This window comes from Apus apus, chromosome 6 (assembly GCF_020740795.1).
Source record: "Apus apus isolate bApuApu2 chromosome 6, bApuApu2.pri.cur, whole genome shotgun sequence".
Taxonomy (NCBI): domain Eukaryota; kingdom Metazoa; phylum Chordata; class Aves; order Apodiformes; family Apodidae; genus Apus; species Apus apus.
In genome coordinates this window covers 13,445,122-13,471,577 of record NC_067287.1, presented here as the reverse complement: position 1 = coordinate 13,471,577, position 26,456 = coordinate 13,445,122, and the positions used below count along the sequence as shown (strand labels likewise).

The 26,456-nt window shown below is 45.2% G+C and overlaps 1 protein-coding gene across 4 annotated transcripts in view; it reads left to right on the top strand.

Moving 5' to 3' along the window:
* The window catches only part of MRAS (muscle RAS oncogene homolog), a 40,362-nt gene extending 14,216 nt beyond the window's left edge, over window positions 1-26,146 (top strand). For 3 of the 4 annotated variants that reach the window (XM_051624237.1, XM_051624235.1, XM_051624233.1), the window contains 5 exons: window positions 7,619-7,829; window positions 17,200-17,353; window positions 20,586-20,685; window positions 22,007-22,086; window positions 25,198-26,146. In XM_051624237.1, the coding sequence (XP_051480197.1) occupies window positions 7,637-7,829; window positions 17,200-17,353; window positions 20,586-20,685; window positions 22,007-22,086; window positions 25,198-25,297 (627 nt within the window). In that variant the 5' untranslated portion in view covers window positions 7,619-7,636 and the 3' untranslated portion in view covers window positions 25,298-26,146. Of the gene's footprint in view, window positions 1-7,615; window positions 7,830-17,199; window positions 17,354-20,585; window positions 20,686-22,006; window positions 22,087-25,197 lie in introns of all 4 variants that reach the window. The other variant, XM_051624234.1, reaches the window with a different exon arrangement.
* Window positions 26,147-26,456: the final 310 nt, after the last annotated feature.

The following is a 26,456-nucleotide window of genomic DNA, read 5'->3' as shown; positions in this document are numbered from 1 at the left end:
AAGACATCTGGTAGCAATGCTGTAGATGTAAAAAGCATTAAATACCAAATTGAACCTGACTGGAAGGCAAACTTGGAGCCAAATGCACTGATGAATCTGCAGGAGGGTGACTGGAATGAGATGGCCCTGTACCCTAGAAAGCATCTGTAGGTGCCATGAAGTCTGTGCCTTAGCTCAGCCGTGCCCTGTGCACAGTGTGATGTCCATCAGACCACAGTGCAACCAGCCATCAAGGGGCTGGGTGGAGGGGTGGGTGCACAGCATGGTCAGGGTACTGTCAATCACCCCTTGTTTTGGCAGAGAGATGAGGGGAAGGCAGGGTGGAACTGTGAAGATAGTCCATGCTAGGCAGTTCTTGGTGCTGCCTGGGATCCCCCCCACCAGCTCTGTGCTGTGGAGCACGGATTCGTGGGATGCCCCGTGTCCGCTTTCCCAAGGCGAGGCTGGCTGAGGCCAGGAGGGCTGTGCTGCATGCATCTGGCTGGGCCATGCACATCTGGTGGTGTTGCCAGCTGCAGGGTCGTGTGCAGGCAGCAGAACCATCTGGCTGCATTGCCTTAACACTGGGCTATTGCTTTGGAAACCTTGCTGAGCAGTATGAGAGCAGCAAAACCAGGCAGGGCAGTGGATTTGGGGTCTTTTTATTGGCGTGTCAGCAGGCTGGGATGTGTAGGAGGGAAGCTGCCCATTTCCAGGGATTGTGTGAGCAGGAAGGGCAGCTATTGGAATTTGAAACTGCTTCCTCCACTGTAAATTTGTTCTTGTTGTGTTATCTCTGGCTGGGCAGGGCAGGGGAACATCTTGGCTATCTGGTTTTTTGCTACAGTATGTTAAGGTCAGCTTCATTGGTTCCATGATAATATAGGAGAGGCATTCCTGGCCACTCCTATGTGAAAATTAGTGAAGAATTTTCAAGAGTAATACAGGAATCTGTCATCCCCTGATGTCTCCCGAGAGCTTTGGAAATAAATGAGTAAGGAAAGGGATGGTGGATTTAAACACAAGAGAAGCAATGGAAGTAGAAGTAGCTGAGCCATCTGCTTCCTCAGGCCCCGTTTACTGCGCAGGGATGCTGGCATCTCACCCCTCCACAGAAGGCTTGGATCGGCGTCCAGTGGACACCCCTAAACTGGCAAACATAGTTTTAATCAAGGTCTGTGAGACACAGGAATGTATCTCACATAGCTGCTTCCTGGTCACCTATCTGGATTCTCCTACAAAATGGGTAGCAGCAGTGCTGTAACGCTACAGATGACCCAAATCTGACTTAAAGGTTGTTTTTAATTGAAAAAATAATAATCATCTGGCTTCTGCGTCTGCCTGTTGGCTTGTCAAAGTGACAGGAATCTTCTTACGTATTTTGAAAAGGGCACTGCATCACTGAGGGAAAAGGGCTGAAGATTAATGGAGTTGTAGGAGGTGGAGGAGTTGGAGAAGAGAAGCGAAGTTTGCTTTGGATGACATTTGTCAGTATGATTGACATGTGCTGTGCTGCGTGTACGTACAGATCAGGACGCTGACAAGCATGTGCTTCCAAGTAAGTACAAGTGAGCCCCCAAGCCCAGCCTAGGCACAGGAAAGCTGCTGCTCAGTGTTGCAGCAAGTGCTCCTTATTGCTTAACGATTCGCAGCGGGGGGAGACGGGGGGTCACCTACCACCTAAGCCATTTCCAGTGAAGTGGCTTTTTATTATTATTATTTGTTCAGACTGTAATTCCATGTTTCCTGAAATAACTACCAAGTATTCATCAGGCAGCTACTGCCTTTAGCTGCCTTTTGTGTGCATCTCAAGTGCTTCATTACTCCTCCGGTGCGTTTTCTTTCTCTTGCAGTAAATCTGAGCAGCATCTGTGTGATGAGGGAGGCAATGTGATCTTGAGTTGAAAAGAAGAAAAGGTCTGGCTGGCACAGAAAGCCAGTGAGAGTTCAGGGAGTGCAGCCCTTGGGGTACAGCATCTTTTTCCACTGGAGGGAATTCACGAGGCCACTTTCAGGACCCATAGCTACATCAAACAAATTCAAAACCCAACTGGTTGCAGCTCTTTATTGCTGGGTTGAGGATTTTATTTTTAAACAACAGTTGGCTTATGACTTTTTTTTTTTTCCCCTCCTCTCTAGTAGCAATCTGATAGTGCTTTGATCGCTGCTCCAAAAGGAAATGCCTATGATTTCCTGTGTAGGTCTTGCCAGGTGCTGGGCTGCATCAGATCTCCTGGAAGCTGATGGGAGTTGAGGTTTCTCTCACCTGGCAGGATCCTCCTTAGTAGAAAACCTCAGAGAGCTGAAATTTCACTTGGGTTTTGATCTGCTTAATGGCAGAATCACAAAGGGCATCAGGCTCTGGCTTCCCGCATGATGGGTCTCTTCCATACTGACTTCCCACTAAAGACTTGCACGCAGTCTAGCTTCTGCTCAGTTTGTCCTTTTTGAGGCATTGACTGGGCAGGAAATCTGAAAGACTGGAGAAAACCTGGCTAAAAGTTAATCATCTTTATTTAATAATAATTGGTGGTGTTTCTTCATACAACTACGTGTCCTTTGGCTTTCAAAGGTTTGGGACATGGTCATGCCTACTTGAGGGAGAAATTCCTGAAGTTCATTTGGTCCTCATCAGTATGACTCAAAGAGGCAGCTGCCTCCTAAAAGGGCGTGTCCTGGATTTCACGGGTTCTCAGTAGCTTCCAGTCCTAGGGATTGCCTGCAACACGTAAGGCTGAACTATTTTGGTACCTGGCGAGCGTCTCTGGGTGTGTTGTGATTGTGTGGCTGCAGCCAGCAGTCTGCAAGAGGAGCAGAGAAGGAAATGTTCAGATCTTGCAGAGGTTTAGCCCTGGAGGCATTGCATGGAGCTGCTAATGCTTGCAAAGTGGTGGGGTAAAAAGGCGTAATCGAGGGAGCTGTGGCTAGAGGAAGAGTTAATTGCAACCATAGGAGTAGTTGGCAGCCTTGGTGGCTGATAGTCTTCCTTGGCCTCAGGTGAGGTTGTTGGCCTCAGGTACAAGGAGCTCTGGCAGGGTGTATGTGAACAGCTCTCCATGGACCAAAGGAATACGATGTTAGAAAAATTCTGTTGGCCATGGGCTGATGGAATTGGTCAGCATACATACGTATGCCTAAGTATATGCTAAATCTCAGCCCTTTGCTGTAGTGGTCACAGGCTCCCTAAAGTTGTCTGTTTTGGAGAGCTGGAGCAGAGGAGGAGGGAGCTGGTGGTTCTCGCACAAGACTCTGCTGCAGCTTTTTCTTGAGGTTTCATAACAGAATTAAGCAATTTGTATCACATGTTGCCATGGAGACTGTAAATCACTGTCATGCTTGGCTTCTCTGTCAGGGAGCCAGTGTCTTTAATTGCACTAACCTCCCCTCTAAATCCAGGGCTTGGTTCTGGGTTTGTTTACTTGCTGTTATGGTTTTACCTTGGGAGCTCTGCCTCCAGGAGAGCAGAGCTGGAACCGGGGATAGGGGTGCTCAGATATCAAATATTTCTGGGGTCAATTGTATTATTGTTTTATGTGGCCACACCTCTGCTCAGATGAACAGAATTACAATGATTTACACAAGATGAGTATGTCCTACTTGTATCCAGGGCAAGTTTTGCACTAAGGACAGGGGTTAGATATACCAGCTACATGTGTTGTGGTGACCCCTTGGGGCTTGGTGGTCCAGTTGCACAAACTAAGCTGAATTTCTCTGTCTTCGGTGTTTTTGTATTACTTGGCTGCTCCAAGGGGATAGCTCAGCCCTTCCACTCCATCCCCATATCTAGACAGGTAAATGATGTTTTATGCAGCTTATTCTGCCTCCATAAAAAATAACTTTTCCAGAGGAGGTTCAGCCTCAGTGACACTCTTGGGTCAGCAGTTTGCATTTTCCTTTCCATCTACCCCAGAGGTAGCCATGTTTTTGACTGTCTCAGCATTACTGGCTTGTGCTATCAGGACAGAGATCTTGCCAGTGCATAGGAAGGCACTAGTATAAATCAGCCTCCTTCCAGTGACTTGCCAGAGCCCTGACAGCATTTGTCAGCATAGGGTATGGATCCTTCCCTTGGCTCCTTCAAAATAAACAACTGTATAAATTGTAAGATTATTATCGTCAGAGCTTATTAGTGTGTTACCACATGCTGCTTTGTATTCAGAAAATAGATAAAGTTTGTGCTTTGTTTTTCTCAGTCAGATCTACAGCAAGCATGCTTATTCTTGCTTCCATCTGAGGAGGACTGTGCCAAAAACACATGAAAATCAGCTGAAGTCTTGTTCACTCACCCGTAGCCATGTAACCAGCTGGTGCAGAATCTCTCTACATCTTTGGAGGTGTTTAATGTTTTCCAGTAGGTGGCATATGTTTTTTTTAAGGTTTGATTTATTGGCTGGTTTAGATAATCTTGTCAAGGCATGAGCTGTCATCTTGCTTTGCTTATCAGGGCAGGTGGAGGTGTAGAGGGACTGAAGTTCTTGGCTTTCAGAGGATTTGCATTACGTACCTGCATGTTGGAAACATGAGATCTGCCATCTCAGTAGAAGGAGAGGAGTATTTCCTTGAGCAATCAAAACAGCTCTGCAGAAGCAGCTAAACTTCCTGCCATTTGACACTTGGTAGAAGTTTTCATCTGTTTGTGCTAGCATCACCTAAAATATGGGAGGTTGTGCTCAATAAATCAGCCTCCAGTTCTTGACTTTTTAAATATTTTTTTTTTCCACTTCAATTCTTTCTGTTCTTCCCAGACTACATAATATTCAGTCTGGTAGCTTAGACGTACACTATGACTGAACTTCTGGAAATGACAGGAAGCAAATGCCCCAATTCCACCCATAAGCATGTTGGGCAGAGTCAGTTTGTACAAAGGGCCAAATATTATCCTAGTACTTTGGGGAGCATGTCATGTAAGATAAGCTTGAAGCTTTGTAGGAGCGAGTTGAAGGGACTTGTACAAAATGTCAATGAAAATGTAATCCTTGTCTGCTGAGCAGTAGCTTATGGGTTTGTGATGAGGGCAAAACTTGTGCACAAATGGAATATGGTTTTCACATTCACAGTCTGTCCGTCATCATGTCAGGAACAATTGGTCTTTCATAGTGCCTGGCCAGAGCTGCTCTTCTGTGTAAAGAAGGATGGGGTGAATATTTGGCCACAGGCAAAGCAAAAACTGTCATCAAATGTGGTGAAGGGGTAGGGGGAGGAAAGGTTTTAGCCAGTGTCTCTGTCCTAAAGAGCCTGTCAGGATTGTCAGACCTGAGCAGGGCTAAGTGGAAAGAAAAGTTGATCTTCCAAGCAAAAATGATACATTTATTTGAAATTCATAGGATGCTCTGCAATTGAGCATGCTGCTTGTTGATGTATGATCTTGTAAAGATGAGAAAGTTGCTTACTGTCCTCAAAATGGGGATAAGAAACTTTTCCTTGGGATTATGGTAGGAACTGCAGTGAGTCTGGTAAAGACCTCATTTGGAGCTTGGTCTCCTTCTCTCTGTCTGGTCGCTGTTGCTTGCAGTGGTCCAAAGGTAGTTCAGAAACAGACAGACTTAATCACGTTTCTTCTTGCTCTAAAAAATTTGACTTGCTTCAACTTGGACAAGAGGCCTTTGCAGTTCTTACTAGCCTCAGCGATCTACCCTCTGTGATCACCCTCTCTCTCCCTCCTGTGGGGTTTCCTTCTTAGAGGAGAAACTATGACAGTTCCTATACATTTGGTTCAAGGAGAAAAGTCCAGTACATTACGTTAATTAGAGGTCAGCGCATTTGACCTGCACAACATCTAGATTATGCACGTGGCAAGTTATTCCTGTCTTTGCAGAAGTCCCTCACACACAGGCTGTACCTTGTCATCATACATAATGTGGTGGGGAGGGCGCAGGAGGGGATATTACTTCATTTTAAAAATGGAGGGGTTTTGTCTTTTGGTACGGAGCTGTGACTGTAGGTGGGAATGTAACTCCCGGAATTGTTTCCTGCTGCCACTAGTTGGATTCTGGTGGGATCAGAGGCAAGAAGGATGAAGGAAGCCTTGTTCTTATGCCTACCTTTTGGACAGAAAAAGCACAGGATGAATTATGCAAGTTTCATTGTCTTGATACTGGTTTTGGGCATTCATGTGTTTTGAGTGGTGCTCTTACAGCATGTCTCAGGTCACCAGCTAACACTGAATGTTTTTTGGGGTTATATTTTAGATTATGGCTCAATTTCTACAGCAGCTTTGGCCTGAGGATCTTTTTTCCCTTAATTAAAACTTAAACTCACTTCTGAGTGTTCACAACTGGCTTTGTCTGCTTTCATGCGCTTGCCCACACGCCTGGGAAGTGGGTATGTGGTGGAAGGAAAGGCTGGTTGGTAGAGCTGTGAAATGACACCCTTGCTTGGTGGTTTCTGAAAACAAAGAAGTTCAAGTCCTTTTAATGAAGAAAAAAGTCCTTTTGGGAAAGCCTCCTAAAGTTTATGTTGGATAGTGGGAATACAGATGAGGATGCCAACAGTTTATGGAACAGTCCTCATCTCCTCTTGGTGCCAACCCCAGCCAGTGCCTGCAGCCCAAAGGTCACAAGCAAAACTAAAATGGGTAGGAGAAGGTGCCTGCAAAAGTGTCATCACAGCTGCTCCTGCGCTTGATGACTTGAATCAAGAAAACCAGTTCCAAGGAAATCCATTGCCCTCTCTCTTGAGCCTTATGATTGGGACGGATTTTAATTTTTTTTTTAACTGTCTGAAAAACCTCCCTGAAAATGCACTGGCTGTTCAAATCTAGGAGATGGCCACCTGTTTCCCATGTGATCTGAGTGAGCATCACTGCTGCCCACAGCACTGTCCTCTGAAGCATGTGTACAAAACTGCTCGCCTGGCTGATTAAATAACCAGTCACTGCTGTTGAGTGCTGAAATGGGCCGTTCAGCAGTGACTGCCTCTCTCGGGGCTGTGCCACAGCTACAGAAACCAGCCTTCCTGCCATGGCAGGGTTAGTTTTGTGGTTTGTTTTTTTAAAAAGCAAAACAAAAAGCACCTGTCGTTCCTGGCCTGTTGCCATCTTGGTTTTATTTCTCAAACTTGAAAATGAGGGAGAAGAGAGCAGCTAAGTACATTTTTGACTGCTGACAGAGCCAGGATTGAACCTTTACCTCCCATCCATCACCACTGGTTCTGCCAGCAGATCTGGCTCCAGGAGGTAACGCACACTTTAGTGTTTGCTGTACCCTGGGCTAAGCAGTGGAGAGTAGCACAGTTCTGGCTTCTCGGTGCAATTTGGTCACTGGCAACTGGAATTTACCTGGATTTTGGCAGCTGCACTGAGCCAGGGTGATTTTTGGCATGGCCACATGGGCCCAGCCCCTATAGGAAAGATAGCTAGATGATAAAAGTTTTTGCGTGCATTTGGTGGCAATTAATCCTTGTAGATGAGGCAGGAGTAAACAAGCCACAGCTACGGGGTTGTTTGTGCTTCTAAGTGAGTGGTCTGAGTTGTTGTAGAGGTGTTGGGGAGGGCAGGTGCTGCAGCTTCTGTCCAAAAGGGCTTTGGATGTCAGTACCACCTTCATCCTCACCTTTTAGGCAGCAGGTGAAAGCTGCCTTCTGCGTGTTGCCCTCTTTTCATTGCCAATGAATGATGGGAGATAATCTCTTTCTCCAGCAGGCTTAGCACACTGGCAGCATGGCTACAAGTGCCGTTCCCAGCGAAAACCTCCCTACGTACAAGCTGGTGGTGGTTGGAGATGGTGGCGTGGGGAAGAGTGCTCTCACCATTCAGTTTTTCCAGAAGATTTTTGTGCCGGACTATGACCCAACTATTGAAGACTCCTACTTGAAGCACACAGAAATAGATGGGCAATGGGCAATTCTTGATGGTAAGCGAGCTATTTTCATAGTTCCCTTTCCCTTATAGCTGAGCATAAGTGCAAGTAGACCTCAGCATGTCCCACAGCATGTTTTGCCCTTGTGTCCCTCCTACTCTGCTGTGGACTGCCAGAAATTTGAGTGCAAACTGGCCTGTGAGCTGTGATCCGTGGTCTGCAGCTGATCTCCAGCAAAGCGTCTGCTTCCAGTTGTGCTGGTTCCAGTTCTGCACATCGTCCTGGTTTGAGCCAGGATGAAGCCAATTTTCCTTTTACTGATTTTTTTTTTTTTTTCTTCGTTTAGTAAGCTTTCTTGTAACTAGTCACAGAACCACGTAAATGGTTCTTATAGAAGTGTAAAAACCCATAGATCATCATAGACATTTGGGGCAGGTTTCTGCAAAGGGTGAAATATAGCACTGTGTAGTGCTATTGATAACAGTACTTCATTGTGGTTAGGCTCATCCCCTGTGAAATAACAGCAGGTGGGTAACCGAATAAGGATTATATCCAAAAAGAACTTTTTATCAAAGCTGTCATCCACTGACAGTGAAGAATTGTAACACCTCTTAAGTCCCATCATTCAGGCGTGATGTTTTCATACCTAGTTACCTGTTTCATTTAAATGCAGGTAGGGCAGCAGCCTGGAGAGCTGTTGTAAGCAGGATCTTTCAGCTCCTTGAAAAAAAAACAAAAAACAATTTCCTTTTAAAACAAACAAAAACCAACCAGCCAAAACCCCACAAACCAGCTCAACCCCCCAAGAAACAAAAATATACTGATTCTGCAGATGAGGAAAAAGCCCTAAATTACCTAAAGCTGCAACTGTGTGCTGCAAGAGACAGGCTGACCACAGCCATAGGGGAATCATGCTGTTAAATGTTAGAAGTTCTGTTTGGCTTTATGCTATAATTAGTCAGTACATTAAAGCAAGCAAATATTTTGTGCCTTAGTCACCCAAATTTATGTGGGCATTAATGCAAATGAACTACATTTAACCTCACTTGCATCAAGTTCCTGCATCCAGTCTCGTCATGAAGGCACTCAAGATCTTTAGTGTCTCTGTGTATGTATTGTTGGTGTGTGGGGACAAAAAATTGGGAACTGGCATGAATGGGGGAATGTGGAGGCTGGTGGGGTTTGCTATGAAGACTGTAGGCTTGGTCTGGAAACTTGAGATCTTAATTTCAGTCTTAAGGATTTGTCAGATACAATTTACTGAGTACATATGGCCCCAAGGTCCTTAAAGAACAACCTTTACTTGGTGTTTTAATGAAAACCCAACTTAATCTTGTCAGCATTTTTTAATTTAAATATCTTAGTAGTTTATAGCTGATATGAGGAAATATTTTTAAATGGGTGCCCAACTGTATCTCTTGTAGTCAGCTACCTGCTCTCAATTAACCATCATATAATGTACCTGTGCACCTTATTTTAAAAATACTGATTGTATAAAAGGAAAATCCAATCCTGCTGTAAAATAAATAATTACATTCTTTTTAGTTCAGAATCCAGCCCTCTAAAATGAGCAACCTTCATCTTCACTGGTATGCCCCATGTTCTGATATGACAATACCAGCTATTGCACACATTGTTGTTGGCTGAAACAGCCTGATTTTTGTAAATTATTTGAGAGTGGAAAAGGTATCTTTCACTGAACATTTAGAATTTTTAGTCAAAAAAAACCAAAAACCAAACCTTGAGCTGGTGGGAATGAGGAAGGAGGTTGTTCTCGTACAAGCAGAAACAACCTTTTTTTAAATTAAAAAGCCTTTCTTTTGCTCAAATGGAATTTAGTGGTTGTATTTGGGCTGAAATAAATTCAGCCTTGGACTTGAATGGCATGTTGGGAATCCTTGACTTTCAGAGTTCATGTGCCCATAAATGCCTTGCAGCCCCAGAAGTGAAACTGCAGCTTCTCCTTCTCTTCCTTTCTGCTTGAGATTTTGAACAATCAGAATTTTGGAAGAATGGCAATGCTCTTGCTTGGAAAAGTATGTGAGCCTTTACCATCTGCCCCGTAGAAACAGGGTGTAAAGACTGACTATCACATGTGTCTTCTGCTACGACTTCCTGTCACAGGCCTTGGATCTGGGCCATTCTTGGAGGTCACCATATACTTGCACAGCTGCTTTTGCTGTGGTTACACGGGGTTGCATGAATCACTTATGGTATAAAATTAGGGACAAATATGTTAGGAAGGATAAAGATGCATCAAGATAAATTCTAGACTTTCTAGTTGTTCTTCATGGCCAAATCCTTTACAAGCTGGTGTTTCATACAGTGCTTGGTGGGGAGAAGAAGCTGCTCACCCCCAAAATAGGAACTAGTTTTAGAAGAGGAGACTACCAAGTGAGAATATAACGTTAGGGGTTCCCTATGTTTTTAAGTTTGCAGAAATAGTTATTAAAAAAACCTGACAAATACATCAGCATCCAACAACTTCAAAAAAACCAACAAAACACGGCACATCCCTCTTCTAGGCTGTTGCCTGAGCAGTTCTGTACAAAGCATCTCTAGCATTTGGTATCTGCACCAGCAAAATGCTGAAAACAAACAAACAAAAACAAAAACCACACCCTTATGCTAGCCAGCTTGCATAAAGCATTTGGCTTCCCTCCATGAAGACCTCCACCCACATTTTATTCAATAGCACTGACTGGCAGAGTGATGAAATATTGGACCTGCTTTTTTTTTTTCCTTTGCTGAAACCTCTCACTGAAAGTAGACTTCAATGCAATAGGCTTTTATTTCAGATTTTAGACCTTGGGGACAAACCTACATTTAAACTCTTATGTATTTGCTCTCTGGCTTGCCATGTCTCTGTCTCTCTTTTCTTATCAAAGAGTCTATGATAGTTCCCTGCTTCCCATAAGATTGTGGGACCTGTGTTTAGAGTATTCAAGTTCAACACTACACAAAAATACTTGACTCTTTGCCTTAAGCCAGCTTTATATGACCATTAGTGCAGTATTTGGAGGACAAATGTTACAGAGTGGTACAGGTACCCTGAATAAGGCATGCAAAGGCAATTCATGACTAACCCATTTTTTCAGTTGCTTCCACCCCAACGAGGTTTTAAGATCAACCTCCAGTTTTTTCTGCATACATTATCTTAATTTATTCCCTGCTGCTCATACTGAAATCAGCAGGGTGATATGCTTGGTTAAATGCATTCACATGCAGGTGCATTATAGACACGTCAGGCCAGACTTAAGTGGGGGCCAGGGTTGATCTGCTTTGATTAGCTGTTACTCCAGTTGATTTGCTATCATTAATTTTGTACACTTCTTTCTCTGTGCAGGCTAATTTAGCAATTAGCAGAGGATTTCTTTTGGTGGAGCTGCAAAATGCCAGTCTGGAATTATTAACCTGGGCATGAGGCCAAAAGTGGAATACCTTAATATGGCAAAAAAATCCCAATGGTTCAAAATTCCTTATGGCTCATAAACCACACGTAAATGAAAAGAGGAGAGGAGGAGATAGGCACAAGCTCATGGCTTGGGCATGTTGATGAATTGGACTAAACCAAATTAGCTGTCATTAAGGCTGTGCCAGTTGGTACCAGCAAAACAAGGAATTGTGTCTGTGTTGGGTGAAAGGATGCTGTGGTCTCCCTCCTCTTCCCTTTCATTCTCCTGGTATTATTTAGATTAAAATCTCACTGCCTGTAAGTTGTCTTTCTGCTCCCATGCTTCAGTTTTCCATTTTATTTCTCTGCTTCCCAAATTGCTCTCTATCCCTCAGTGCCCTTGCATTGGGCTGGACCTGCAAAGCCTTGGTGTGCATCCCTGTGGAGTAACTCCAAGCACCATTCCTTCCCTCAGGCTCCCTCTCTGCCCCTTCTGCCTGAGTCTCCCATGCATCCCTTTTTGCCAAGGGTTTTTGCTGCTAGTCGTTCCAGGACAGGCTGTCTGCTTTTCTGCTTTTCTCCTCAGGAAGCTTGGGAACAATTCAGCCAGGAGGCCAGAGGGAGATCAAAGGTCACTTCAGACTTGCAGGCAGAAGGGTTGGTTTGCAGCTCGCTTTCTTTTTTTATCTTTTTTTTGTTTGTTTTAATTTAAACTTTGAGCAGGATCATTGAAAGAATTAAAATTCAAATTAAGTTTGTACTTTAATTCTTTTATTTGTGTGTACAGTATTTTCCCTCCCCTAATTGCTGGGATTTTGCAACGTTGAAAGACAGTTTTTTGTCTTGGGTTGTGGGGATTTTTTTCTCCTGCCAGGAAAATTTTGATGTTGCAACATGGAAAACACAAGGCTTTGAGTACTTGCCCTTTGTTAAAGAAAGAGCTCCTTTAAGGGCTCGCATCGTTATTCTGTTTATTGATGTGGAAGCCTATCTTCTGAAGGCCCTTCTTTTCTTCTTCCTTAAATAAAGGGCAAGAATTCAAGTACTTGGGTTTCCCATGTTATAACATCTGTGTATTTAGTTAGGACACAGAAGAAGGACTCATAAAAGCCCCAGTGTTTCCCAGTCGCATGCTTTCCCCTGAGGAAGTCTCTCAGGCTGGAGGCAGTGTGGAGTCTGAGAAGGAGCAGAAGCATCAGAGTGACTGTGTGAAGCATCTGCCTTGCCCTTCTTACAGCATGGGCACCTCATACCTCCTCAGGGTGACCTGGGGTGTGGGAATACATCCATGGCCCCTGCACTCCATCTGCTCAGTGCTCAGAATACTAATTTCTCAGCTGAAGCCAATGTCTGAGGGAGGCTGCCCTCTCCTACGCAATGCTGATGGAAGGAAGATGAAGACTGTGGGGGATGGCCTTCCTTGGTATGAGACACTTTGGTTTGACTAGTCAGGTCAGGTTAGGTCTTTCCTTGAGCTTAGCTACCAGGCTTCAGGGCAGCTAGGGATGGAGTTTCTGCCTGGCCCCACTCTTTGAAGCAGAGCTGTGGTGCTAAGAGGGAAGCAAGACTTGGAGAAAAGTGCCATGAGGAGTCCAGCTCTGTAACCTGTGGTTCCTTGATAGTGCTACATTCCCAGTTGTGCTCTTTACTCCAGGGACTTCTCATGTATTTCATATTAAGACACCTGAGTCAGACTCCTTGGCATTGCTCTTCTGCTTGCTGACCCCTCCAGCCCCTTTTAAATGCTTGTGCATGTGCTCCATATCCCTAGCCGAAGGGATTTCCACTGGAAGCTGCTGGCAAAAATTAAGTCATACACATGGTGCTTACCTTTCTGAGCATGAGACTGAAGTAGGCACCAGCAGCTGCATCCTGTCCGTGAGCTTTGTAATGTGCAGCCAGTGTTGCTGGAGGGCAAGGTGCTCCAAGACCCACACTGAGCTGCTTTCAGGACTGACTGCAGCAATGTGCAGTCACTGCTTGAAACAGGCTGCTCATGTCTGATTCAGGCAGTGAAACCCAAGGGCTGAAGGATAGAAAATGGGTTTAACCTGCCTGTCTGGTCATCTTGCCCCTTAGATGCCATGGATAGTGGAGAAACTGTCTTGAGTTGATCTGTACACCTAGCTGCCCAGTGATGTAAAGATGTAGGAGGGAATTTTGTCAAGGTATGAAAAGAGAAGTGGAGCACACCTGCACAAACAGATCTGAGCTCCCTGAAGGCTGGGAAGTCTGTGTTTTAATCCAAACTAAATCCAGCCTAGGCTCTAGAAAAACAATTATGTGACTTAGTTTTCTTAGTATGTCTCTGACCTTGGCTTAGATTTGCATGCCTGTGTCTCTGGATGAGCATTCAGAGCACTGTTGGTTACAGAGGTGTGGCCACATAAAATACCTAGAAGCACCAAGTGCTTCTATTTTGGGCCACAAATTTCTGTGTGTTCCTGGGCTTCTGTGTCTGCTCAGAAGTGTGCCTTAAAGCACCCACGTTCTTGCCTTATGCATCAGGATTTGAAGGAAAGTGGTGTGGAGAGCTCTAAGGGGGCAGGATTCAATTAGCAAGGAGTTCATTAAGCAGCTTGGGTCTCATCCACTGAAAAGTGGAAGGGGCCATCTCTTCTGTTAGCCATCTCCTACCTGCAAAGCAGGAGAACTCCCTGCTGGGCTCTCACAGCCTAATTGTTCTTAGTTTAGTTTCCAGCTGATTGTATGATAGCTCTGTAAAATGGCTTTACCCTCTTTGGATGTTTGTTCCTACAACAGAGAGTCCTTGGCTTCTCTCTCCTTGATCTTTAGCCAAACACTTTTGTTAACGTTCTTCTTTGGTCAAGTTTGCAGGAACTTCACCAGGTTTGCTGTAGGAAGTCCCTGACCAAGTGCTGTACAGCCTGTGAATCTGAGTTCAGTCCTTGGCAGAACGAGGTAGGGAAAACCCACTGTGCCTTGGTCCAGCCTTATTTCCACATTGGCTTTTATGTGCTGCCAGTGGGGCAACTGCCAGTTAGAGGAAACTGCTGTTTTAAAGGGTACCAAGGGAAGAGAGAGCTCACAGTTCTTCTCTGTTCATGATTATTTCTATGTGTTCTGGCATCCCATCTGCTGGAATTTTAAAAGGAAGTGAATGCTGGTTAACATCCTAAATCTCCTCACCCCTTTGGGAAGCCAGTCGAATCATCCACCTTCCTAAGGTTTCCCCTTGCTACTTTACAATTTTTGTAGGTGTGACTCATGTCTTCTTGAAGCTTTTTTGCCACAAGATTACATCAGAAGAAAAACCACTTGCATCTGGCCCTTTTTCAGTGCTGATGTGTTCCAGGATGTGGCCCCGTCCTGCCTATGAAGGATTCTGATTGCACTCTTCTCTCTGATTGTTAGCAATTCATGTAGCACAGGAGTGTTAGTTAGGTTTGGGGGGTTGTCCTTATGAAGAGCACATCTAAACTTAAAACAAAGACTTTTCTCTGGCCATCTGCATGATGCTTAACTTTGCATGAATAACCCATCTGTCTTTTGATTGCATTTATAAAGTGCCATTTTAGATGCTGCCTAGACTTGCTCACCTTTCTATGAGTGCTGCAAATGAATTCCCTTTAAATAGCAACTGCTGACACAGCAGCTCAGCCTGTGTTTAGTGTGGTGCTATGGCCAGGATCCAGGCAAGGTGGGTAGGAGTGGTAGGACCACAGCCCTGTGCTGGCCCTCGGGTATCCCTACAGTTGTCCCTGAGCTTGTTACCTGCCCTCTCACAGGGGATGGAAATCTTTGGTGAGCTGGCAGCTAGGGATGGGTGCTGGATGCTCCTCGGGTATTTCATATGAGGTTTGCAAATGTGCTAGAGCAAGGGGAATCCCTAAACAAATTACCATGCAGGATACAGCACATCCATCTTCATCTTCCTGCCTACAGCTTGTGCTCAGGCACCTGCCTTGTCTCTGGGGGAGGGAGGGCAAGAAAGCCTGGCCCCCTGTGAGAACCTGTCCCACTCCACCACAGTGAATATGTATCTTGGGGAGGGGAAGAGACTCTTTGTGTGTGTGTTGGTTTTCAGCTCTCAGCCCTGCCCTGATCCTGTGGCCTGCTGGTGCAGGAGTCAGATGAGGGCAGCCCAGCCTCTCCTTACAGGTTGGGTGGGTAGGAAGAATTAATTTCCTCTTCCGTCCTAGCCACACGGTCCTGGCCTTTTTCCATGGTAGCAATTCTGCCCAGGGCATAGAAATTCACCAGCAAATGCAGAGTCTTTGGGTTGTTTTTTGTTTTTTTCTTCTTTTTTTCTACAGTCCTTAAGAACAGTCTGGATGCCTTTGAGCTGAGGCCCTTGTTTCCTAGATTTAGGGTGGAGAAGCAGGATAAAGGGCTGTGAAGAGACACCTGTGACTTTCCAGCATGCTCCAGCTACTTGCCAAACAAGCCTAAATCTCTGGGTATCTGCAAGAGCCTAGAAGCCTTTTTCACCTTAAGGGCTCATGGAAACATATTCAAGACCAGCTAAGGCAGGCGAACAAATGAGGCTGAAGGCTTTAAAGGGTCTGCTGCCACCAAGTATGGTCTCCAGGTCCTCCAACCTTTTCTCCAGATATATAGTGAAGGTGTGGGCTGGCTTGTGGGGTGCACTGTGACATGCAACATGCCCGCCTGTGGCCACCTGTGCTGATTCAGCCAGTAAAACCAGCAGAAGAATGGGCTTTATCCTGGCCTCATCTGAAAATCGGGGCAGCCAGAGTACTTACGCTACATCTTGCTAGGACTGTGGGCATGCTCAGACTAGAAAAACCCATATCAGGCCCTGCTGCTCTGTCAGCAGGATGGTTTTGCCACAGTCTCCATCCACTGGTGCCCTGGGCTTTCCCCATCACTCGTGGGCAGCAGCGTGCTAACGCTGTGGCTGTACAGCGGAGGTGGAAACAGTTTTCCCACCCAGCCCAGTTGACTGGGGTGTGAAAATGTTCCCAGTCATCATGAAGGTCCCTCATTTGCCTCTAGGATGCAATAATGCTTGAGGACTATTGCTTCTGAGTGGCCAGTGCATTTTGAGCACACACCATGTTTGTACTTGCACAGCTTAAGCTGATGAACTCCTTTTGTACCCTCCTGCTGCCAGCCACAATCCTGCCAAGTCCACAGAGCTGGGGCCCAAGAGTTGGCATTGATGATGTGCATCATTATGTGTTTTTTACCCAGAGGGCTGGCTTAGCTTGCTCAGTGTATGGTCCATCATGTAGCTGATGGGATCCCCTGCAAGGCAGAGTGATAGAGAACCAGTGAGTTACAATCACATCAGAGGGGAGGTTAATCTAGTGGGGAACAGCATCTGGGTTATTGTCATAACTGGGCTGTTTTAGGGGGGTTGAGCATAGATGTAGGCATTTTCAATGCACAGAAACACAATTGCTATATAAGATGTGCATGTCACTTAAAGCTTTTCCACTTATTTTAACTAGCTTCTCAATATCAGCACACTACTTGGGACTAAATATTTAAGGGGATTTCCTCAAGGCTGCACTGTCTTGCTCTGAAAGCACATAACTGTGCTTTCAGGTATTGAGAGAAAGAAATGTTTGTACGTATTGCTCTGGGTTTTCTCCCAGCTCTGCTTCACCACACAGTTTGTAGATCGTCCATGGCATTTAAACTGGCATTTACTTACTCTTCCAGTCTTGGATTTTTCCATGTGGGGAACAGAGAGAGCTCAGAGAGGGAAAGATGGAGGCTTGCGACATACTTGGAGCTGTATCTTGCCAGAGGAGCAACTGCCCGTGGCCAGTTGGTCCTGGGAAAGGAAAGTAAAACCCATGGAGTTGTCTTCCACTCCATCCACTCCCAGCTTAGGCACACAGCAATGAGCGGGGTCTGGGAGTGATTTTTGTGTTATAACAAGAAGCCACCTTGTCCATCCAACTTGCTTTGATCAAATCATGTAGTCTTTGAGAGGACCAACCCCAGTGGAGGCAGAAAGGCCATGCAGGACACACAGTGGTAACAGCAGCCACAGGTCCTCACAGTAACTAAAAACCTTTGTCTCTTCTGTCTTAGTTCTGGATACTGCGGGCCAAGAGGAGTTCAGTGCAATGCGGGAGCAGTACATGAGGACTGGAGATGGTTTCCTTATAGTCTACTCGGTGACAGACAAGGCTAGCTTTGAGCACGTGGACCGGTTCCACCAGCTGATCCTCAGAGTCAAGGACAGGTAGGTGCGATGGAGCCAGGCGCTGCCTGACCTGCTGCTCAGGACACTATGCTGTTGGGGTGGCTGCATGTCTCACCCTGCCTTTGACCTTCTGGGTGCCCTGCAGCAAATCCTTGCATGCTCTGTGTGGATTTGTAGACCTACAGGTGAAGAAAAAGAAGTATTTTACCTTTTTATGATAAGCATCTAGTGCTTTCAACATGGAAAAGGTCATTAGTGTTATGACAGAGTGAAAATGAGTCTGGAAGGGAGAAGCTCCAGCCAGAAGAGTCTGGCAGAGCAGTGTGAAAAGGGCAGTTAGACACCTTTGGAGGTAACCAGTTTGACTCTGAAGAGGTAGAAGGATGCTTCGTGCACAGTGCAGGCACTTTGAGAATGCGAGCAAGGAGTGAGCAAGTGTTCAGCTCGAATCCTTTTGTGTGTCCTGGCAGCGTCCTCCTTTCTCTGGCTTCAGTTTGTGCCAAACGAAGGTTAGAAGGTCCTGCATGGCTTGGGGCTGTGAACAAGTGTCTTGAAGGGGAAAACACCTCACATTGGAAGAGGCAGTATTTCATACAAGGGTTGTAATCCAATTAATGCATCATGCTCTGGAGTGACCATGTTCAATTAATAAAACATCTTTGTTGTGACTGGTTAGAAAGCAAGAGAGGCTGCCCGCTCCCCTCCTTGTGCATGCATGGGAGAAGGTAGCACTGAGAGTTTAATTGTGGTGAGCAAATGTGTCCTGACAGAGCAAGGGGAAGCTGCCAGGGTTTTATCTCCAAGTTAACTCCCTCTTCCCATCCCAGTTCAAGAGGTGATGAATTCATCCTCACTGGGTGGGGTGTAAATTAAGCCCTTATATGTCTGCAGCTTTGAAACACTTAGTTTTTCCATTCATAATGGCTTTTAATTATGGAAGTCATCAAGAGAAGTCACCAGAGGGTTCGGGCCTCATTGCTGGCTTCCTTTCACAGCTCTGAATAACTTCCCCACAGGAAGGGTGGACTCATATCATGTGAGGTTCACAGCTGACAGCTATTCCAGTAAAGCATCCAAAGCAGAGCCCACAAGAGTGAAAAATAAAGGAAGAGCCACCCTTTGATTTCATCTAAATGAACAAAAATGTCAGTCACTTGGTCCGCCTCCCCAGTAAGGACAGTCTTTTCTTCACTGTCAGCTCAGCTTGGGGCAAATGAAATCTGTTTCTGAAAGCTCAAGAAGACAGGACAGCGTTTCCTGCAGCCTGCCCCAAACTGATATCAGTTTTATCTAATTTAACTTTGTGAAAATAAGATGCAGTAGTGATTGTTTTGCTCTGCACTGAAACTTTCACCCCTCTGCGTGCTGTGCAAACACCGTGGCCAGTGTGTGAGAAGCAGGAAGTGAAACAGCTGCAGAGGTTGTTTGTGTTTCCCCGCTCGACGCCACCAAAGCACCGAGTGCGAGGAGCTCAACGCTTCATCCAAAACCTGAGCTTGCTCAGAAAATCACAGCAGGAGAAGCAGCACAAGTAAACAAACCATCCTGCCAAACCCACAGGTAGCTGGGAGCACAGCATCACCCTGGTTTTCAAGCTAGGAGTCAGATTTTGCAACTTAAAATCCAAAAGAATTGCAGGCTGCCACCTTAGCAGGACTGTTCAAAGCCTTCCTCCTGTTTCTTCCATAACCTTCATAACAGTAACACTTCCAGCTATAGTAGCTTTGTCCAGCTAGCAATCATACAGCTTACAACAGGGAACAAAGTCCCCACAGAGTTTTATGCCTGATGTAAACAAGGCAAATGAGATACTGTCCAAATGTAATCCCTTTCTTATCAATGTGCTGCAAGCCAAAAAGGAATTAAATAATCCAGACAAGCAAGTGTTTTGCTCCAGAATGATCAGAGTCAAGATAGATCACTGCTCAGGTATTAAAATTAAATCAAAGCCACATTATCAGAATGAATAACTGTAAGACTCATTTAAAATGCAGAGTGCAGTATGGTATTTTTCCAGCCAGAGCAATGGGGCAATGTGCCAGAGAGAGGATGGAGCCCTTATCGTCTTGATGAAAAATGAGACAGAAAGGCTGTTTGAAAATCCAGAGTTATTCAGGGAAGTGTTTTAGGCAAAAATGAGCAAGGCCAGCTGCTCCTTACCCCAATAAAATCTGCTTTGTTACAACAGAGAACACAGGAATCATTTTAGGAGGGTTTAAAGATAAGAAAATAATACTGCAGTAACTGTCAATTATAAGAAGCAACCTCCTCCATCCTAGCATTGGGTAGAGGCCCTGCAGCACGACTTTGCTCTCTGTGCCATGCAGCCAGAGGAGATGCCGCTGTATGGGAGGGGAGGTGGGAAGCAGCTGCTCTGCCAGGACCTCTGGTGACACAAGCTGGCTCAGATCAGTTTAACCACCAGAGCTATAGGGCTTTCTGATGGGGGTAGAGCCTGACCCACACACCTCATCAAGAGATCCTTACACAGGACCTGTCGTGGGTAGGTGGTGGCTTAAGACAGTCACTTACATGCTTGGTAAAGTTAGAGAATAGTGAGTGTTATTACAGAATAAGATGGCTTTGGTGCAAAAGGATGGTTGTTCGTCAGGATTTTGCTCTGTGTTTAGAAGCAGGAGATAGTAGGTAATAGCATCTGGAAGCTTGTTGATGGGGATCTTTCATCCCAGTCATTTTCTCCCCCACTTGATGTCCCTCTAAGCACCAGCTCTCAGAGTCCATCTTTTCTTCCCACACAGTTGCTCTCAGTGGATGTCCAGGACATGAACTGAGACCAGTTCCTCCACCATATCTTGTTACTTTGCAATGACAACCAACTGCCAGGATAGGCAGTTACTGAGATGCCCTAACTGTTACAAGAGAGTCCCAATCTCCTGTTCAAGATCTGTCTCCATGTCTAATTTCCTGACTAATTCTGTAATTCTTTTACATCCAGCTGGATCTTGAGTCTTAGCTCTTCTCAGCCATTGCAAAAACGATGGCACTAAGTCCCTGGAGTGCCTGAAAATAAAAAGAAATGGGTGCATGCATGCAACTTGTCAAGTAAATTTCTACAATATGGACAAATGTGTAGCACAGTCTGGGGCTGATGTGCGTTTGTGTGATCTTTCTTTATGTTTCTGTACACACACATGGCATGTCTGTGGCTGAGAATGTTAGATGGTGCCAGCATCAGAAAGTGAAACTTATGCTCAGGATTTTTTTACTGTTAATAATCGGGTGGTGGCTTTGTTTTGTTTCGTTTTCCCAGAGAGTCCTTTCCAATGATTTTGGTGGCGAACAAAGTTGATCTAATGCATTTACGGAAAATTACGAGAGAACAGGGAAGAGAAATGGCAACAAAACATAATGTAAGTTTGCGGAATTGTTTAATTGATTGTTGTAAGTTCCATTACAGGCATTCAGAATTGAATTCTCTGCTCATTTGGAGCTGATTTAAAGCATTAGTCTTACAATCAAACACTTGCAATTACATTTTTGACTACTACAAAGTAGTTGCTGTGCAGATTTCTTTCCGTAGAGCCAGTTCATCATTGTAACTGGTACCTCTGCTGTGCACTAGGCTGTAGCAAAGCTGTGTCCATCATGAAGCCACATGTGCAAGATGTCTGCAAGGGGTGAGAAACATGAAATGTTCAAAATGAGGGGAAAAAAGTGTACCCTCACAGAGTGAAAAGGCAGAGTCAGGTGTTAGGAAGTATACCCTGGAGTCTGAATGAAATGAGCTTGTTAATTAAGTGTTGTTAAGTCTATCTAGATCGAGCCCTCCATCTTAGTTCAGCGTTATTCATGCCATAGTTTAGTCCAAGAAATTGGTCTTGGATGGGTGTAGATGACACTATACTCCACTAATCACCTCTAAATGCCATCAGCCCTGAGTACCCAGAGGGAGGCAACAACTCCTATGGGAAGAACTGGAAGGAAAGTTAAAGGCAAAAAAGCCTGAGACCCCTTGAAAATTTGCTCTGCCTAAGCAGCAAACTGTGCAATGTTTCTAAACAAGCCATGATGGGAGTTTGGCAGGGCAGGTTCATTCCCTCTCCAAGGAAGCTCCTTTCTGTAGGAGCCAGGACAACTGAACTGCAACAGAACATGTTGGACCCATCTGTATGTACACCCTTTGGAAAAGACCGTGTATGAACATACCTTATCAGAGGTGCTTCTATAAATCTGCCAGTGTGCTGGACAAGCACTCTAAGGAGGCCCCATCTGCCTGTCAGACTTTAAAGGAGAAGATCATCTTACACTGAAGGGGAATTGTAGTCATGCAATATTCATGCAATAGTCCTAATAAAATGTGGCAAGCAAGAATTTTTGGCAAGTGCATGTCTTTCAACAACCTTCGGCTATTTTCATGTCTGCAAGCATAACTTAGGGGGAGATAACACCTGACAACATGAAGTCTATGATTCTTCTTCCCCAAACCTGGAGCTCTGATAGAAGCTGGTTTGCCTGGTGCTTATTCCAGACCTTTTTCAAGTGCTTGCTGACTTTGCTGTGAGTGTGAAGGTGTTGATAGCAGTGTCATGACAACACTTTGTTTACCTCTATTTTCCTGGTCTCTTAGACACCTGTTTACTCCAGCCTTTAGGGTTTTTCATTTTGAAATTTGTTTGCTACCAACATGTAGGCTGTTACCAGCCTCTTTCATGATATGCTTCTCTCCTCCAGATTCCCTATATAGAAACGAGTGCCAAGGACCCACCCCTAAATGTTGACAAGGCCTTCCATGATCTTGTGAGGGTAATAAGGTAAGCTGCAAATTCTTCACTTGCTCATTGCTCATGGTTAGAATCTGCAGGAGTACTGGCCTGGAGAGCCAGGAACCAACTTTTTGGGGAGCAGGGCCCAGGGGGTTTGGTAGAGGGTCAGAGATTTCTGGGTTTTTTAAATATTTGTGCCCTGTATCAGCAGAGGGATGTTACTAGCACTTAGGATCATCAGTGCTAGGCAGGTTGGGTTGAGAACTGCCTGTGGCCATGATGAGAATACATTATTCAATGAACAGGGCAAAGCCTACTATAATAATCTGCTTTAAAAGGCCATGTTAAAAGCTTTGGACCAGTAATTTAGGTTTTCATACATTTCTCCTCTCAGGTTCTCACATAGCCAGAGGTTAAAAAGGACTGGCAAAGAACTCTACGCACTTCTAGTGTTGTGGGTAACTTCTAACATTTTCTGCTCTCTAAATGGAAAAAAATAAAGCTGTTTTGTATGAGAAACAGCATGACCTAATGGCTAAGCCACAGGTTTCCTTCTCAGACTGCAGAGGTTTGTTCTCAGTTTTGGCATGAGCTGCCTTGCCTTGCTTTGGCAAACGCCTGCACTCCGGGCGAACCCCTGCTCCGCTGCCGGCAGGGAGGGACTGCCTTCCAAGTCCTGCTGCCCTGCAGGAAAAGAGCTGCACGCACATCTCAGCATCTCAGCTGATAACCTCACATCTCTGAGAAGATTTGTTTTTCTGGCACTAGTTGTCTGCCAGATTTTTCTGGGCCCTCATTTTTCTTGTTTTGGGAGGGTGCTGAGCTTGAAATTGTGCTCCTCCCTGCTGTGCAGTCCAAGTGCCTCACTTGGCAATTAAACCACAAGGCATTTATTCACAGTGTATCTGTACTTGTGAATATCTTAGCACAGCCTCGAGTCAGCCTCCATCAAAAGCAGATGGTACTGCCCACTCTTCCCACATGTCTCAAAAGCAGGGGGCAGAAAGTCTTGGGAGAACTATAGAGCTGAGTTGGAAATGTCCCAAGCCATTTCCCAACTGTTCTGTAACTCAGCATTAGTTGTCTAGATACTACTTCTGTGTTAGAGAGATCTCTGAGCAACATCTATTCTACTTTGGGGGGAAAAAAAAACAAACCCAAACATGAACACACACAGCAAAAATATGATGGTGAGGCTCTGTTTGCTTTTTCTATATGATGTGACTCCATATAGATGCAGGTTGGAAAGACTGTTGTAATGAGACATGGCTAAGTTCAAGCTCTAAAAAGGTACTCCATAACCTCAAAAATAGGTGATGCACTTCAGTTCTCTGAGTAGTCATCATGAAAGTCAACTGAAAACCAACTGAAACCCTCTGTAGCATTGAGGGCACCAGAGATGTTCATGAGAGCTGAAACTCAGGTTAAGTCAGAGCGCAGAGGTGCTGTGGGACCAATCTGGTCATTTGCTACAAAGCACCTTTGCAAAATGTCCACAAGCATAGGATGGGATCACCCATCAAGTATTACTGTTCCTTTTTTAAGTGAGCTTTTGCAAATGAAATGTAAATTTACAGCTCCCTAATAACTGTGTCGTTCCTGGAGTGCTTTACAAGGTAGAGGCTCCTCAGAGCCTGTGGGGGTTTGCAGGATGAGGATGCTTGTTCAGGGCTGGCACTGTCTGTGCTCCTTGCACTTGGTTGATTCCAAGTGTATTCAGCTTCATGCAAGGAACTGTTGTCTGGAAGTAATCCAGAAAGGACTGGGATGATTGAGTCTTCCCAATAGATCTTCTAAATTTCCTGATACGCCTTTTATGCTGCAGCAGTTTGTACACAAGGTCTGTCACAGCAAAGTCTTGAGCAGGCACAGGACATAGTTTTCTGGATCTCTAAACCAGTTCCAGAACACTGTGAACAGCTTGTGGCTGCTCAGTGTTTATCCAAATTAACTTTAAAGTATTTTTTAATTTCAGCTTTCTAGTTTTGAGCTTTAAAGTTTCATGTTTTTCATACCTCCAGCCTTCATTGTCATGGAAAAAAATCATATTAGTCAAATCTGAGTTTTTCAGGTGGTTGCAAGCATTTGGGAGCTGAGACTGTAAAAAAAAACATGTAAAAAAACAAGCTGTAATCATTTGTCCCCCAACTACGTCTCGTCCTGCTCTGGATAACTTGGTCTGAAAACTCAATTTAGTGCCTGGCATATTACACAGCAAAGAGGCTGGTTTGAAACTCAGGTTGGTGAGTTAGACACAATCTACAGAAGCTCCTGGTGTTGGTATGGCTTATCTTGCAATGAAATCTAAGCTTCTGTGCTGCCTGTTGGGTGTTTGAACTATCAGGCTTCTTCTGTTGAACTTGCACCACTGGGGTAGTTGAGTGGCAAACAAGTACAGTTGCAAACAGACATTTGGGCAATGCCTCATTGCAATGGAAAGGAAAGGAAAGGGAAAAGCCATCAACATAACATTGTGGAGGCTGCTCGCAGCACAGGAGGGCTCTCAGCAGAGGGATTTGACATCTGTGACTTCAGGCAACCAGGAACATCTTTCTGGGGTCAGCTCACTCTCCATGCTCTGATGCTCTTCACAGCTTTCAGTGGAGGCCAGAGCCCCATCAGCAGCAGGCTTTGTTTTTTCACTGTTACTTTTTAGCACCCCTCCATAGCCAATTCCACCTCAGTGCAGTTGGCTAAGGGCAATGCTAGCTGAAAGCCAGTCTTTCCAGAAAGGGTTTATTTCTCTGTGCATGCTTTATCTCTTTCGCCCTCCTCCCTAACGAGCCTTAGCAGTGTGATGGATGAGTTGCATTGCTTAGAGCATTCCTGTTTCCCAGAGCAGCCTGGTGGCAGGGGAGGAGGCAGCAGTTCACCCAGGGCAACCAGAGCCGTAGTGCCCTGGCAGGACATGCATCCCTGCTGTTCACCTTAATGTTTCTTTATGGCTTCTTTCCTCCTTCCTTGAAAATGCAGGTGGTTGTCCTGGTAGCTGTGTGGCATGAAAAGCCACATGGTGGTGGAAGGATATATGGAGGTATATACACAAATATACATAGGCACACCAAGATGCCATCTGCTGCTGCCCAGGGCTTGAGATGCTGATGTCTGACCCAGCCTTGTGTCTCACCTGCTTCTTTTCCTCTTTGTCTCCCAAAACAGGCAACAAATCCCAGAGAAAAGCCAGAAGAAGAAGAAAAAGACCAAATGGCGAGGGGACAGAGCCACAGGCTCCCACAAACTCCAGTGCGTGATTTTGTGACGGGACCGCCTGGGAGTGCCTTGGATGTTTCCCTCCTCCCCCCTTGACCCACCACCAGCCCAGGCAAGGGGCAGCAGTGCTATGTCCCCATGGCTCTGCCACCCCCTCGGGCTCCCCACAGCAGCTTGGGCTCAGAGGAGGCAGCTGGAGGGGGTCTGGACCCCTCTCAGAGCGGGGCTGCACGTGGGGGCCAGCATGGGAGCCAACAAATGGGAGGCAGAAGGGATCAGCAGGACATTGACTCTCAAACATCCCTGGCGCCTTCCAGAGGCCTCCATCATGTTTATTTTAAAAAGAAAAAAAAAAAAAAAAAAAGAGGGGGGGGGAGAGAAAAAAGTGTTGGTTTTATCTGTGAATATTTCTCCATGTCACCCATTTCTGAACAGCCATGAATAGCCCCCCTGTTTGGTACAGTCGTCTGCATATGTGTGGGGGAAGGGAGAGGGCTTTTCTTTCCTTTCTCTAAATTTTTTTTTGTCCTCTCCTCCTTTCTTGTTGTTTGCTCAGCAAGTGTTGGGTTGCAAAGAAACACGGCTGGGGTTAGATTTTTTGCACTGAACTCTCTCTTACATGGCAGTGCCAAAACACGACTTCATATGAAAGTGCATCAATTTGGAGGAAGAAAATGAATTCCAGCTGCTCTGGGTGCTCCAGACATTGTGTCAGACTCTGGAGGGCAGCCAGCTCACAGACCATAAACTCCAGCTTAGGAAAGGAGGTTTGGGCTTGGATTTTTTTTTTTTTATTACCCTTTGTCGAGAGGTTTTGTTTCTGTTTTGTAATTTTGGGCATGTCAAAGTTGTTTTGTTAACCTGGAAGTATTTAAATTAAAGTAATTTACAAATGTAAGGTATGTCATCTTTAAAGGAGGGAGGGGGAAGGAGAGAGGAAGTGAAACCTGAAATGAATTTCTTATCTGGATGTTGAATTTCTCCCTCATAAATGTGTATAAAGTGGTGTGATCTTAATCCCTCTTTATTATTCCTTAACATTTCCTTGCACAGTTATTCTTGAGTAGTTGAGTTGTTTTGCTTTTCCCAGGCTCATCTCACACACACAAAAAAATCTGTTTATGGGCTCTGGCTCAAGGTTTCTTAATTTCTTCTTCTCCCCCATTTGCTGAGAGCTGGTGACTTGAAAGGTGTTTTGAAAATTACTC